The following is a 17283-nucleotide window of genomic DNA, read 5'->3' on the forward strand; positions in this document are numbered from 1 at the left end:
TCTAAAGATCAAAATATCAAACCTCTGTTTCAGATAGCTGGCTTAATCCCACAGTGATAGACATGTCAGATATTATAATATTTAGCATATTTCCTCATGTGGAAAATGATAGGATTTCAGTTGTCATGCTTTAAGGGCATGAGCAATAATCTCATTATCATCTTCCTAAATCAATCAGTACATTGTAGATATTAACTCTGTCTGGATGGCACCAGATGTAGTAATGAATATGAGGTGAGAGGAAAGTTTCATGACTCATCATTGAGCCTAAAAACAATGACACAAGCAAAAAATCAGTTTCATCACTGGTGAATTTGTATGGCCAAATACATCACACATTACACACGCCTGGTCTTACACAGCTACAGTAAGAACACTGTTGCACATTTATAAGACCTGATGTCTCTAAAACACACAAAATAAATGTGAGTAACCTGGAGGGAGTTAAAAAAAAAAAAAAAGCCAATTCGGATACATGTCTGAGCATTATTTAATTAGATAATGTTGATTATAAGCAGATTCAGAATATAAGCAGAGTGTGACATTTTATAGACAAAATTGGAATATAAAACACATAAAACCCAACTTACCTACATTTACCTTATTTACCTTTTCTTTGACCCAATTCATATTCAGTAATTGATATAAAACCCGTAGTATATTGATTTACGGGTAGGCAGTGGTAATATGATTCTGGTTTATACTCTCAAAGCATAACAATTGAAAATCAGTCATTTCCTTGTCTCAAAATTCTCTTACGTGTTTATCTGTGTGTGATTAAGTTGTTTACAACATAGATGTGATCATTTTTGTCCTGGAGTTCAATGGAGCAACTCATCTTAGAAATTAGTCAGTATAAACACACACACACACACACACACACGCACACACACACACCCCCCTACCTCAAAAGACACCAATTGCACACTCAGATACAAAATTCAGCACTTAGTTATTCTTACCTCTGAATCAAACCCATTGTGTCACACATATACCAACAAGGCAGAGCTTTCTGCTATATAGTACTTAATAATTCTTACCTCATTTGGTCCTCACAATAGCTCTGCATGGAAAGCTCATTCTGCAGAAAACAAACAGCATAACCTCAGGCTGCTGCAGTCAACAGTTTTGTTTGATAATAAAATGTGAGAAGAAACCAGAGGATTAGTGCATAAATTAATATGTGCTGAATGAAAGAATAAATTAATTAGTAGGTAATTTTTGAGTAATAGAGAAAGTTTTCGAAGAAATGATGAGTTTGAATATTGCTGTCTTGGCTGGGTGCAGTGTCTCACACCTATAGTCCCAGTCCTTGGGAGGCTGAGGTAGGAGGATCGCTTGAGCCCAGAAGTTCAAGATCAGCCTGGGCAGCATAGCAAGACCCTGTCTCTAGAAAAAAAAATTAAGAAATTAGCCAAGCATGGTGGCAGGCACCTGTAGTCCCAGCTACTCAGGAGGCTGAAGGAGGAGGATTGCATGTGCCCAGGAGTTTGAGGCTGCAGTGAGCTATGATCATGCCACTGCACTCAGCCTAGGCAACAGAGTGAGGCCCTGTATCAGAGAAAAGAAAAAAGAAGGAAAAAGAAAAAGGAAGGAAGGGAGGGAGGGAGGAAGAAAGAAAGAAAGAAAGGAAAAGGAAAATAAACAAAATTTCTCTCTTCTAGTGATAATTCAGAATAACCTATTAAACACTCCTGGCTCCATTCCCAGCAAACAGAGAGAAGGCCTTTACTCAGCATGTGCAGTCATTTTGCAGGACCTATATTAGAGGGAGCAAATCATTTACAATGTCAATAATATTTGTACAAATTTTCTCAGTAATACATTTGATCATTTACTTTGAACTATTTCAAAGTAATTTGATGAAGTATTGAACTTTAAATTTAAAATATAAACTTGAAATAATTAAAGACAGAGAGGGAATTCTTTAAAATAAAAATACTGGTCCTGCCCCAAGAATACTGGACTGACTTCTTGGTGTGTGATGCAGAAACCCAAAAAAAATTAGATAAGAGAGTCCAGACACAAAACAAGATGAAGGACCTTTTCCTTAGCCTCTCCGGGCTCTGTTTTGTCTGTCCTGTATTATAGTTAGGATCCAGATTGCTTTAACATATATGTGTGAAATCAGAACACTGTATATATTGGATTTGATGGTATGAATTCAGTCATTGTTAAATGGGTTCTTTATAGGATTCTTAATTACACATTCCTTCAGTTAGTGTTACAGGGAACTATCAGAAGAGAAAACATAATCAAATGGCAATTGCTGTTAAGATTCAGGTATCCAGACTGGGAACACCAGAGAAGCAAAAATCTATATACAGGCCTTGTCCATTTTGTCTGTGACAAATAGTACTTTTAATATCGAGAAGAACACTGAAGAAATAGAGCTACTTCTTTGCATCCTTGAAATACATTGGCATATCCAAAGAATAGGTAAATAATAATGCAAAGAAATTAATATATAAATGGTGCAATGAGTGATATAGAATGCAGCAGCAGAAGTTGAGAAAAAGTATTCTCTTGTGGATTCGTGTGAATTCTTAATTATGATATATTTGTATAATTGGAGAGAAAAATGTATTCTTGACAGGGAATGAAAGGGAACTGTGTTTGTCACTGACTGATACTATTACAATATTTGTGTTTTCCTTCATGTATTCATTCATTGAATAAGTCATATGCCAGGCAAAGATCTTATGTGGTAAATACTGGGTGTACAATGGTAACCAAAAGAAATATAGTCTCTGCCCTTTTTGCTGTGTCTCTGAAATCTGGTGAATGAGATCCAAATGATGATACCTGTTGTATATGTATTTAGGCACTGAAGTAGATAATTATTTATGTTTTATTTGATATAATACTTATAGGAAATCTATGCTACATATACATAGATATATATGTATATATAGTGTGTCTATGTATAAATATAGGTACATATATTGTATATACATATCTACAATATTGTGTGTATATATGCTTGTGTGTATGTATGTGTATACATAAACCTATATAAACATACACACATACATATGTAAACATGTACATTAACATAAACATATAAACATGTATACACATATGCATTGTAAGCATACATACATATATACACACACACACACATATAATCTCCCTGTTTTCACATGAAAGCCAGTTACCTTTGTAGTAGTGGTCAAAACAGAAAGCAGGATTGCACTATGGTTACAAGGAAGGATCCTGTGGGCAAACTGAGCCAGAATTTTTATCTTTGTACTGCCATTTAGTAGCTGTGTGATCTTAATCAAAGCCTTTAATTTCTGACACCATATTTACCCATCTGCTAACTGAAGAAAATAATAATACTTATCCAAGGTGCTATTGTGAGTTTAATTGTGGTGCTACATGTAGACATATTTTGAACAGGGTTTAAAACATAATAAATAACCCAAGTAAATTAGAAAATGCTGTAATCATAAGGTAATTTGGGTAAAGCATAAAGAAATAAGTTACAAAAGGACAGAATATTAAGTTTGCTAAAATGTACCAGATTTTTCCACCCTTAAAGGATATGGATTTTCAGTAGCTCCTTGCCTCTCCTGTCCCCTTTGAGTTTTTTTTTTTTTTTTTAAGGCTGAAAGACCCTCCGATGAGTGTCTGGAGAAGATGTGGAACCTCCGTACCCCTCCCTCATACCTTGCCCTATGCTTCTTTTCTATTTGACTGTTCCTGAGTTGTATCCTTTATCATAAACAGTTAAACTGAAGTCCAGTGGGACAGCGGAGCAAGCCCATGATCACAGGCAATATCCACCATTCATTCCCTGCCACCCCGTTCCCATTAAGCGTTCAAGATGCCCTTTGAGGACCCAATTCCCGTGAACACATTGTGTGAGAGTTCAGCAAGATTCAAGACAAGTACAAGTTTACAGGAGATGCAAGCTATCGATAGAGAAAAGAAATGTAAAGAACACTGTTGCAAAGCAGCCAGACCCCAGCAGTAGAGTTTCTACAGCAGGCTGGTGCAATGCAAAAGGGGCTGTGCCAGATAAAAGGAAACGAGGGACAGAGCAACTGGATGCAGCATTCAGTCCTGGATTGAACCCAGGCTTGGATAAACTAGCTATAAAAATATTATGGAAATTGTACTATGGATATCGGATTACACTAAGAAATTATTTATCTTATTAACTGTGAAAATATTATTTTGGCTATATAGAAAAATGATTTTATATTTTAAAAGATACGAAGTTCTTACTAAAGTTGAAAAATTGTGAGTGAATGGATTCTGTTGCTGCAGAACAACCTAGAGCAACCTTAAATGCATATTGCTAAGTGAAAGAAGTCAATCTGAAAAGGCTACATATATATGATTTCAATTATATGACATATTGGAAAAGGCAAAACCATGGAGACAGAAAAAAAGATCAGTGGTTGCCACGGGATGGGGGAGGTGAGGGTTAGAGGGATGAATATGTACAGCGTAGTAGATTTTTAGGGCAGTGAAGCTATTCTGTATAAAACTCTAATGATGATATATGTCATTATACATTTGTCAAAAACCATAGAAAGGTACAATGTAAAGAGTGAATCTTAATATAAACTATGAAATTTAATAATAACATATCAATATTGATGCTTTAAGTGTAACAGATGTACTATCTAATGCAAGATATTAATAATGGGGAAGGTGCTGAGTGTGGGGGTGGCGTGGGCATATGAAACTCTCTGTACTATCTGCCCAATTATTCTGTGAATCTAAAAGTGTACTAAAAAGCAAAGTCTATTAATTTTTTTTTTTCAGTTGGAGGCCAAAAGGGACGCTTACATCTAAGATTATCTGGATGAATAACAGGATCAAGTTGGGTCCTGTTATTGGATCAAGTCAGGTTTCCAAGATTCCAAATCCCCATCTAAGTAATAAAAGCCTTGTGAATTAGATCTAGTGTTAATGCTCTGTGGCCTGCATAAGTATCTGAAAGACCAGAATGTTAAACTAAACCAAAAGTGACAGAGCATGTTGGAATGCATTCCAGAAGGATAAGTGAAAGTCTCCCTCCAATAGAAAGGCAGAAAGAGAAAAGCCCTCTAAGTAAGAAAATCACAAGTCCTAGTGGTACAGGACAATCCCAGTTTATACTGCTACTCCTGGTATTTTCATTCATAGTTTCCCATTTAAAGTGTCACAGTTTGGATGGTAAATTATATGCTCATCTCTAAGCATCCTTCTAAAACCCTCAGCCTAGAACTTTTACTGGTGTTTGTAATCTTTCTTCAGGTTGTCATAGTTGCAAATCATAAAATATGTGCCCTTTTAGTGAGAAGGCATAAATAAAACTACTTCTTTGGGCATTGCATTTGCGTCTGTAACCATGTTCCAGTAGATTCATCTTTTGTAGCTGAAGACCAGGCATTTTAGTTTTAGGTTCTTGGTCTTCATTAAAACAAAAAGCCAAAAAAATACTAGCATACAATTTATTTTCCTCGTCTTTCCGCAAAACCGCAAACTTTGTGAGCTTTTATTTTTCCATATATACGGTAAAGGAATTAAAAATGAGTTTAATATTTTTTAAAGTTCCTTTTAACAAATGCAAACCTTATTGCTTTGCTTCTCTTGCCCTCCCATAAATACGCACTGTGTTTACCATATATTAACTTCAACATTGGTAAGGTTGTTTTGTTTTTCCTATAGCGCTTAACTCTTACATAGTTTATTCACACTTAATCAACCGAACTCTAACTTTTGTATCCCAGAATACATTGGCAACTCAGTCAAAATTGTTGACTCACTGATAACAGCCAAATTGTACTCTCTCACAAATTTGTGTTTTTATCAATTGTAGATTAACCATCACACCAACTACTGAATTGTGAATGCTTTAAGAGGCAGTCAGGGCTATTTGAGATGTTATTTTCATGTTAACAAATGTCTCTCATTGTGTGCGAATTGTTCTTTTTTGGAATGTGAATGTCTGCTTAGTTATTGAGTGACCACATAACCTTCATCCATCTTCAGGGTTCAGAAAAAAATTCCATGCGTTAATTTTCCCCTATAGACTTTTTCTCTCTAGGCATTATGACTTCTTCTCCTCTGTGATCAAACTCTATGTGGTATTTTAGCAAATGATATGATAAATCAAGTTTTCCCAGCTGTGTTGACTCTGTTGAAAAAGAAAGATTGCCTAAAATTAAGGATTTGAGTCATCTGACAGCTATTGTTTGGATGTTTAGTTTCCTTTTCTTGCCCCACTCTTATCATGAGAGGTGCTGAGCATGTATAGTGCTCCATGCAAACCCTTACACCACCACCTGTGTTACTGCAGCGTAATTGAAAATTGCTGTGGTAATTCATGTAGCGCCAAAGCCTGATGGTGAGAAACCATGTTAATAGAAAAATCCTACTGCCTCTGAAGCACAGTGGCCAAGCTTCCTCAAACTGCAGCCACACTTCCTAACCAAAGAATGGACTGCATAGGATCCTGGTGTATAGAAGACTCCAGTTGTTACCTCAGTCTTTTGAGTCTTGTATTTATGCCCGTTGGGAAGCAGAGCCATCAACAGCAATATCTTTGAAGAGACAGAACAGTAATTACCATTCTTTGGCCCTACATGTTGTACCTGGCTCACCCATTTTATCTCTAGTGTCGCATAAAAGGCAGACAGAGGTGCTGTGTCTCTGTATGGTTCTTATTATTATTGGTTGCAGTCATTATTGAGATCTGAGTCCAGTTGGAGCTCACTTTGTAAAGGACAGATACAAGGAAGGGGGCAGGGGCAGTCTCGCCTGCAGGGCACAGCCCTTTGACTAATCAGCCCAGGCCATCTTCAGTGAAGTTGTGTCATCAACAAAGTGCAACAGAGAAGCTCAGTCTCACAAATGCTCTTCTGAATAGTAGTCGAGTGGGTGGCCCATCACCTATGCTGCCTTTGAGAAAATACTTGGAGAATTGATGATTATATTCCGGCTGGCAAAATGTGGTTTGGATCTCAGTATAATATACCTTGAAAACGTTTTATTCTCTTCAGTCTGTCTTTAGCTGATCTTGGGTTAAGAAATTAATTAAAGAATGACCACAGAGTGACACTGAAAAATAGACTTTCAAGCTCCATAAAGTTCTTTCTTAATTGGAAGAAAAGGGGGAAATTTATATACTTAAAATTTATCATTTATCATTTAAGAGGATAAGTAATGTACTGAGAAGAAATATATGATTTACGAAATAAATGACTCCTATACCATTTGGACTGATCAATGAGTGGCAATTAAAAACAACTTTGAAAATATTTAATAAGCAGAACTACTTATCCATTTAGGCAACTTTTCTGAACTGAACTTTTGAAAAACAACATCTCTGGGGCTATTCATTTGTTGTTCTATTTTTCCCAATCCTATTTGCTGTGGTCAGAACATAGGCAGCTGAACTCAAAGCCAGATTTCTTAGTAGAATGACATTTGGACAGCTATTTTACTTAGTGATCCTGTGCAGTTTCGTAGCAAAGCTGAAATAACCCTCTCCTTTTGGGGGAAACAAGATGGTATTCTGCTGAATGCTGGAATTTTATCACTTTGGGAAAAAAAAAAAAAAAAAAAAAAGCTGCTTGAGAGACCTAAGAATATAAAAGCATTTGAGATCTCAGAAGGAGTTTAAATCAATGCACTGCCACAGTTACAGAGCAGATGAAAGAGCCTGCTGTCTCAATTGCCAGGAAACTACTTAGAAACTCTCACTTTGATTTCTTCACGTAGTCCGTTACATTACTGCTAAATGCAATATATAGGGACATCATGACTTTGATGTTGTACAGCTCCAACAAATGGAAACTAATATGATAGAACAACTAAGATTTGTGGTTATATGTGAATATACAAATATATCCCCATCTAGTTCCCTATTTACTATGTATCTCCAGGGGCTGTCTTTTAACCTATATTTTTATAAAATTATAATTTTGGTGTTTTATTCATGAGTTCTAGTAAGGAATGCCATGTTTATGTAGTACCAAAAGCTCATAGGGGGATATTGTTATTCTGAATTCTTACTTTATCTGTATGTATTGTACAGCAATTTTTAAAGTACAATGTAGTTTCCTACATCTGTTTGTCAGTACTGGTCAGAACTCAATTCCGTGAGTAATTATTGATTCCGTGCCTTCAGAAAATCTGATGTTTTTAACCAGTCGGTGTGGACAGATAGAATTAGAAACTGCATTTCCATCTGAAGACAGCACAAATTTAGTTTCCATTTAACATAGGAAATTTTAAGTGGGTCGTCCAAATATTAAAACCTTAAATGTTAAAAAAAATCTGGATTTCTGTCATAATAATAAATATGAAATCACTTTGCTTCTTTTTATGAAAATTATAAATATATGCTTGTTTATATATGTAAGACTTTCATCTCATTTAAGACTTTGAAATTTATGGAAATAATAATACAAAGAAAAGTTAAGCTCTGTGGAGGTCAGAAGTTCTGAGTCTTACGTTGGCCCTCCCAGTTACTAATCTTGATTTTGGGCATTGCATTCAATGTTTGGTTTCAGTTTCCTCACTTACTAAACAATTCATAGCACCTTCTCTTTCTCTTAGAACTGATGTATGGAATAAGTACGATGATATTGACAGGCAGTGTTGTAGCAGAAAGAGCTTCAAACCAGGCAGGTCTGCCAGTACTGCCTCCAACTAGCTGTGTACCATGGACAGATCATTTAGCCATTCTGGACTCCTAATCTCTGAAATGAGGAGGCTGGTCTGAAAAAAAGGCTAAATTCCCTTTAATCTTGTTTGTCACCATGCTTTGAAAACTGTAAATTATTCTATAGATATTTCTTTTTGACAGCATGCTTTGAAAACTATAAAGTGCTATATAAAATATTGCAGATGTTTTGCATAGTTTAAACAAAATATGTTTAAACAAAATATGTGCTTATCAAAGTAGGTTAGTAAGAAGAGATAATATAATCTTCTTTTTCCTGAAAAAGCTTTAAGAATTGGATGAACAACCCTTCTTATTCAATGTTTCATATATGAACCACATTCATGGGAGGCTTCTTGAACCTCTTCCAGATACATACAACTCATTTATTAATGCAATTTATAATGTGATAACCATTGCAGAAGAATTTCCATTTTTGCTTAAATGTAGTAATTCTCCAATAGAACTTTTACTAATGAATTTACAGTAACTTTGAGACAACTTTAGACTTAAATTGTAAACGTATATTTTACTTTCATAAATAAAAGTGTGATAAGAAGTCCACCTGTGTGATAAGAAGTAAAAGGGGATAATTATGGTCATGGGTTTATCTGAGTTGTGTTTAATAGATCAAGATCTCTATTTTTAAACTTTGTTATATTTTAAAATAGCATTTGAAAAATGTGCTGTTTGATTACACAAAAACATGCGCCAGTCTCAGGATGTTCCTGCTTTTGTAGAACTCTTCTTTGCCAGATTATTTACCTGGGATAAATATTTTGAATCTAATTTAGATTTTATTTGATAGCTTTTTGGAAATTTCTTTTACTTTTCAGATTAAGTTAGCTTCTTTTTAACAGGCAAAACTTCCCATTTTGGCCTCTACCAGGCACTTTAAATTCTAGACTACCTGAAATTCTACAATACCTATGAGGTTTAGTTCCATTCTGTCTAAGCTTTATAATCTCCACAGGACTTCTACCTTCATGATATAATTTAATCTTCACAACAATAAGACGTTATCATCCTCCTTTTTCAGATGTAGAGGAGGGAGAGGAAAGTCAACAAGCTAAATGACTAGCCCTAGTTACACAGCTGCCAGATTGGACAGAGTTGGGTGTCAGACCTGAGTCTTCTGACAACAAAACCCAAGCTTTTTTTTTTGAGATCATTATTTAATGCAAAAAAAAAGTAGGTCCGTGGTCTTCCTCTGCAACATTTGACCAAAAACTTATTACATTGAAAAAATTATATCCTGCCTAATTCATGCCCTAATGATTTATTCATATTATGAAATTTAATTTTGGTGCCAATCTAGCTGAGTACAAGCTACTATTTTAAGTATTTAAGTATGTTGCCTTTTAGTTTCCTATGTGCTAAGTATTTAATCTCCATTTTTAAGTGAAAAAAAAATGCTCATGATTACGCAGCTAAGATGTAATTGGAACTCGATTCTGCTTGACTTCTGTGTGCATTCTCTCAGCCTCTTAACTTAATATGGCATAGAAACTGCAAGATGTGACTTTAAGAAACAGGACTTCAAGTCCAAGCTCTTTCCATTTTTCAAGTAAGAATATTACTCCTTCTCCTGCCTAAGTCAGGTTTATTTTGAGTACTGAAAGAAATAATGTATGTAAAGAAGATTTGGAAGACGTAAATCTCCGTAAATAGGCAATTTACTGATAATCTAGCTAATCTCATTTTATGAGAAATAATGAGAGAAGAATAGCTCCCCACAACCCTCTGTCACCATCCAGGTATTTGTACAGTTGCTATGCACAGGCAGGCCTCGATCAAATGCGCCTGCACCTAAAGTAAAAATTCAGGGCATTGTGTCAGACCCCTGGAGGAGACTATTAGGCGCTTTATGGCACACGTCAAATCACACTGCACAGGGGGCCACCACCTACTCAGCTCCTGCATAGGGCTGGTCCTGCTGAGAATCTAGGGGCCTCTCTTTAAAATAGCTCACTATAGGGATATTCACGCTTATAGAAATAATTAATGGTGGCAACGATCCTTATAATGGCACCTGATGCCCTGCTGTGAGGAAAGATAAACTAGTCTTCACCATAAAGAACTTACAAATTATACGAAGCAAACATGTTAACAGCTATTAAGAGTCCTAATCAGAGCTATTAAACAAACAATTAAGAGATGTCATATAAAATACACCCATTTAGACATAGCAGCTACATATTTGGAGTTTTAACAGGAACCGTTTACCTTTGAGATAGAGATAAGCCCCTCAATGGAGTATAAAGGTTAGGCAAGGACAAGGCATCTTTCTGAGTAATTCCATTTCCTAAGATCAAATCCATGGGCAAAGCTGTTCTCAATGGTACACTTGCATCTTAAGATTTATTTTTAGTCTTATTACTATTTAATCAGCAAATTATTCTTGTTTCTTCAAACATGACTTCTTATTATAAGTAGTGCATTCTTTAAAAGGCTAGGAAAATGTTGATATAATCTAATAGTAAAAATTAAGAAGAAACCTATTTGTTTAGAAGAATTTTTTTTTTTGCAGTTAGCGTTTCAGTTGAGATGAGATTCACCCCTGCCAGTGCTTAAGACTTTACTGTTCTAAGTGTGGTCCAGCAGCAGCAGCAGCAGCATCCCCTGAAAATTTGGCCAATGCAGGATCTCACTCCAGGATCCCACTCCAAAGCTACAGAACCACAATCTGCATTTTAAAAAGATCCCCACCTGATTTGTATGTACAATAAGATTTTAAAAGAAAATACCAATGTGCAAAGTTCCTACTTTCAGAAATTCTATCAGGAAAATTAGTAGGTTTAATCTTACTAGAAGTAAAAATTAAACTACTCATTTCAGAAAGGTATGTAAATGGTGTGACATTTGCCATGTGATTAAGTATATCTGAAGTGGTCCCCTCCAGCACTTGTGTCTCATGGTGGATTCTAGGGCTTCCAGCACTGCACAATATCCCAGTCTTGCTCAGTAAGTATCTTGTAGTCTCTCCCCGCTTTTCAGGTTTTGCATTCAGTTCACATTCTCAGTGTAACTCCCAATTATGTGGAACACTAACAATGTATGATAAAGAGCCTACAAGTGGGTGGGAAAGAGGGAGTTTTCTTAGCCTTGGGTCCTCCCATGTTCTTCTACAGTTAAAAGACACCAAGTCTACATTTTGATCACTCCACTCCTTGGCTGCATCTACTATATACAAATTGTGCCATGTTTGAGGATTGAGAGAATTCATAGCTTTTGTATCTTCTTCCTGGAAACATCAGGGATGGTTTAGATTATACTTTACTGTTCATCCCTTGCAGAGTATTTCTAGATTCCTTTTAGCAGCAGGATTTCACAATAATCATGAAAATCCCATAAAGTACATGACATTATGTGATTTTCAAAATCTGATTTCTTATGTTCACATGGTGAACTATTTTAAGACTATAGTAAAGTATCCCCATCAGCATATACTACAAAAAATAGGATCTCAGAGTAAGCAAAGAGGATTAAGTAAAGCATCAGTTGACTTTTATAGTCAAAAGAAAAAAAATACCCCTGTGGAGGAAATGATAATGATGTTCCTTATAATTGTTGTGAGAAAAAAACCTACCACCAACTCTAAGAAAGTTATAACAGGCCTAATTAATGTTCGAATTGTTCCTCCTGAGAAACAGACTTTTTTTCTAATGTAAATGGGCTTCCTAGAAAATGTTCTTGTTCATATTTAGTAGTTATTCTATGCTCTTTTCTACATTGTACTAACATGCAGCACTTGAGAATAGAAAATGAAGGGTTTTTTTGTTTCTGCATTTTGGTTTTGGCTTGCTGTTATTCTTACTCATACTGTACAAGTAAGAAGGTAAATTGAAAACACTGACAATTTTTTTCTAAAAGCATGGATTTTTCAAAACCAGAGCTATATTTCAGTTGAAGATAACCTGATTAAATTTTTAAAAACATATGTGTTTGGTCCATGCAATAGGTGTAGAAAGGTATTTGTAGTTATATTAAAAGTTGTTCCTCTGTTATCTAGGTCATATTGTATTGTATGGTCAGGAATTCTGGTGCCACCACTTTCTAACCATGGGGCCTGGAGCAAGTCATTTAACTTTCCTAAGACTCAGTTTCCTCATCTGTAAAATGGGGCTGAAAATTAAACCTATCTTTTAGGGTTATCTTGAGGACTAAAGAAGATAATATATTTAAAAGTGCTAACAAAGTGCCTGGCCCATAAGAAGAGCCCACATCATGTTAGATATTGCATTATTTCATTCTTATCACATAGTCATTCAGCCAATTTTGACAGAAATCTCATACACAGAAATCAGTCTGTCCTATTCTGAAATGTAAAATAACTGTATATCCTTAAAACATAATTATTTTCATTCTTTAAAAAAATAAAATGCAGGCCAAGCATGGAGGTTCACGCCTGTAATCCCAGCATTTGGGGGAGGCCAGGTGGGCGGATAGCTTGAGCTCAGGAGTTTGAGAATAGCTTGGTCCGTATGGCAGAACCTCATCTCTATAAGAAAAAAAACGTTAAATAAATAAGTAAATACCAAAAAATTACCCAAGCATGGTGGTGTGTGCCTGTAGTCCTAGCTACTCGAGAAGCTGAGGTGAGAGGATCGCTTGAGCTCAGGAGGTTGAGGCTACACTGAGCTATGATTGCATCACTGCACTCCAGCCTGGGTGACAGAGCAAGTCTCTGTCTCAGAAATAAAAGTAAAAAGCAAAATGCAAAACCCTGTAACCTATACCCCCAGCTTGCCTCTTCCTCTTACAGGAGCCAGACTTCTTATAAACGTGACCTCGCTGCATATCTGTAGTTCATCATCCCTCATCCATTCCTCAGCCTACCAAAAAAAAAACCGGCTTCTACTCCATTGCAGATCTCTCCTAGAAAGGTAGACGTTATCTGGTATATTGCCGAGTGCTACATCCAGTCATCACTTTAAGCTCTGATATTCCTGTGCTTTCTGCATCTGCAGCACCTGACTTAACTCTCTTGGATCTCTTCTGCTTGGTGTCCCTCATGATCATCTTCCTTAACCTTCCTTTTAAGTGCTAGCATTCCCAGAATTTCATACCTGGCCTTTTTTTTTAAGGTACATATCATGGAATCACTTACCACTCCTTGCTGAGAACTCCTAGGCGCATATATACACACACACACACACACACACACACACACACACACACACACACCCCTCCTAGTATGCATACCTCCTAGTATGTTTTCAATAAATTCTCTCAACCAACCTAGCAACAATGAGGTGTCAGGTAGCATGCTAGGCACAAGGCTTACAAGAAAATGTATTTAATCAAAGAACCAAAAGGCTTTAAGAGTCTTTGAAATAGAATCTTATTATTCTGTTTTCATGCATTTCCTTCATTTTCATTCATGCATGACATGATTTTTCTTTGTTGGATACCATTGCCAGACACTCTGGTATATACCAGATATTCAATGCCTGGGAAAATAGGATAGAAATGAGTTTTTCTTTGCTCAGTGTTGTTTTAATGGTTGCTTCATTGGTTGAATTTGAAATATAAATTAGGAAGGATGTTGAATCCGTGTTGTAAATTTTGAATTTGATGTGATGTTGGGCCATGTTGATGAAGAGGTTCTACAGGAGAAGTTGTGAATGAATCTCTGGAGTCTACATGTGATATCATAATTGGAGGGATATCTTTGGAAATAATCAACCTAGAAGCAGTTATCTAAATCCACATTCTTCAAGCTTTAACTTAAATCCCAGCCACAATCACAGAATCCCCAGGGGTTTTTTAGTGGAAGAACTTTAATTTCTCTGATTCACACTCCCTTAACTCCAGAATTTTTTATTTTAGTTTTCTTTTCTTTTTAATCATTTGTAGTAGTCCATTCTCATGCTGCTAATAAAGATGTACCTGAGGCCAGGCATAGTGGGTCACGCCTGTAATCCCAGGACTTTGGGAGGCTGAGGCGGGTGGATCACAGAGTCAAGAGATTGAGACCATCCTGGCCAGCATGGTGAAACCCCGTCTCTACTAAAAATACAAAAATTAGCTGGATGTGGTGGTGTGTGCCTGTCATCCCAGCTACTCGAGAGGCTGAGGCAGGAGAATCGCTTGAACCCAGGAGGTGGAGGTTGCAGTGAGCCAAGATCATACCGCTGCATTCCAGCCTGGTGACAGGGTGAGACTCCAAAAAAAAAAAAAAAAAAAAAAAAAAAAAGATATACCTGAGACTGGGTAATTTATAAAGGAAAGAGGTTTTATTGACTCACAGTTCAACATTTCTGGGGATGCCTCACGAAACTTAAAATCATAGCAGAAGGGGAAGCAGGCATATCCTTCATCACATGGTGGCAGGAAGGAGAAGTGCCAAGCAAAAGGGGAAAAGCCCCTTATTAAACCATCAGGTTGTGTGAGAGCTCACCCACCATCACGAGAACAGCATGGAGATAACCACTCCCATGATTCAGTTACCCCCACCAGGTCCCTCCTACTGCACGTGGGGATTGTGGGAACTATACTTGAAGATGAGATTTGGGTGGGAACACAGCCAAACCATATCATCATTATTCTCTCATCATATATTTGTGGAGAGCAGACTAACTGACAAACACTGTCCTAGTCACTGGGGATAATATAGTGGCCAAAATAAATGCATTTCTTCCCTTCTGAAACTTTGGTCTAATTGGGAAGTGAGTTGTCAACTAAATAATCATGCAATAATTAGAAGTTAAAAATGTCTGATTAAAAGAAGGCCATAATCTATTCTGGGCTCCTGGAGGCCTCCTTGAAGAAGGGACATTTACCATGGACCTGAGGAATGGTTGGTAGTTAGCCATGTGTGGAAAAGAAAGGCCTTCTAGCCAGTGAGAAGGCCTTGTGAAAAGATCCTAAGGCAAGGAAAGACTATGGCATTTTTTTTTTTTTTTTTTTTTTTTTTGGAAGAGAGGAAAGACTTGGGTGACTGGATCATAGTTGACAACAAGGAGAACAATAGCAGATGAGGAGGGAGACAGAGGCAGGGGTAAGTGATGGTCAAGTTAAATGAATGAACAGCAGTCCAGCCTCAGTCTGACCACCTTCAGACATGAGAACTGCCTGCAGGCAGCACATCCCAATGGAGGGACAATGAGAATTTAAATTGTCCTTTATTATGTTGTGCCAAATTTGACTCCTTGAGCCTGACATACAATAAACTGTATCTATTTAAAGTATACAACTTAATAAATTTTGGAACTTGTATATACCTGTGACACCATTACCATTGCAAGTTTATGAAAATGTTCATTGTCCCTGGATGTTTCCTTGTGTTCCTTTTCAGTCCATTCCTCCCCACCACCCCCACCTCCAGACAGCGACTGATCCATCATGCCTCAAACAGTGCCTGGGACATAAAATAAATATTTGTTGAATCAAATAAAAGTGAATTTGTTTGGAGAATTATCTCTTGGTTTGACACTTGGTTGACTGCTCCGTCTTTTCTAGGTATGCAGTGCCATTCAGAATCAGGATTTCACTGTGATCGAAGACTACTGCACTGGCCTCAAAGCCCTGCTTTATCTGAAAAGCATTGAAGAACTACAAGACTGGGATGGACAGAGTCCAGCTACTGTGAGTCACCAGAAAGGGAAACCAGTTCCACGTATAGCTGAACTCATGGGCAAGGTATGTGCTTAAATCTCCTGTTATTCCTGAGAATTCAGCCTTGGTCAGTTTCTATTTCAGATCTTATTTACCATCTCACGTTCTCACTAACAAAGGAAACACAGTGCCTGGTGGATGTGATTTCCTCAGTGTACTCTTTCTGAGGGAGACTTGATTATAGGCGTATGATGGGTCTGTGAGTTACCTTTTTATAAAACCAAAACAACACAGAATTATATAAAAGGAAAAGACTGAAGTTTGCAGGGTAAAGTGCCTCCGAATTCTTGCTTACTGTGGTGATGACTGGCATTCTTTCCAGTGGGAGTCTGGAGATTTCTTTATGCTTTCTGGAAATTATAATATTACCTTTCTGTTTTCAAGACAATCAAATCACTGTAGTCTTGAATAATGTAAGGAAGTTTTTAAAATTAAAATCTAATCAGTATCTTTTGTAACTCCTTCTGCTGTGTTGTTAAACCTGGGCTCAAAAGGTTATGTCCCAACTTTCTCACTAACTGCTATTTTCCAAGAAATATACACTACATTTACATTTTCTATAATACAGTGATTTTAGCAACTGTGCTAAAACAACATTCAGCATTTTGCCTTTGTATTTCCTTTGTATTATTCTAAATAGACAACCATTGTCAGAAGACATTTCTTGAGCCCTCAATGAAGGGAGGAAAAAATTATAATTCTTAGTCTTTTCAGCTTGTCACTACATCAATAATTAACTTTAAAAAAAAGAGAGGCAGTATAAAAAGATTCTTTAAGGAAGCATTTAATAATTCAAATGAATCTTAACTTGAAGCAGGTCACATGAAAAAGAATGGAAAACAAAAGCCCTGGGTACTCTGCCTTGGATGACTGGGTTAGGGACTCAGAAAGAATAAGAGAAACATCATATAATTGACTTATATTTGGCTAGCTTTAGCAGAAACCCTCTCCTAACAGATAGCAAAAAAAAAAAAAAAAACCTTCTTCAAGAGTAA

General features: G+C 36.6%; 1 protein-coding gene across 3 annotated transcripts in view; it reads left to right on the forward strand.

Moving 5' to 3' along the window:
- The window catches only part of DPYD (dihydropyrimidine dehydrogenase), an 844938-nt gene that overhangs the window by 714618 nt on the left and 113037 nt on the right, over nucleotides 1-17283 (forward strand). For all 3 annotated transcript variants that reach the window (XM_007977863.3, XM_007977867.3, XM_037982468.2), the window contains one exon: nucleotides 16133-16312. In XM_007977863.3, the coding sequence (XP_007976054.3) occupies nucleotides 16133-16312 (180 nt within the window). The remainder of the gene's footprint in view (nucleotides 1-16132; nucleotides 16313-17283) is intronic.

The sequence above is a fragment of the Chlorocebus sabaeus genome, chromosome 20 (assembly GCF_047675955.1).
Source record: "Chlorocebus sabaeus isolate Y175 chromosome 20, mChlSab1.0.hap1, whole genome shotgun sequence".
Taxonomy (NCBI): Eukaryota; Metazoa; Chordata; class Mammalia; order Primates; family Cercopithecidae; genus Chlorocebus; species Chlorocebus sabaeus.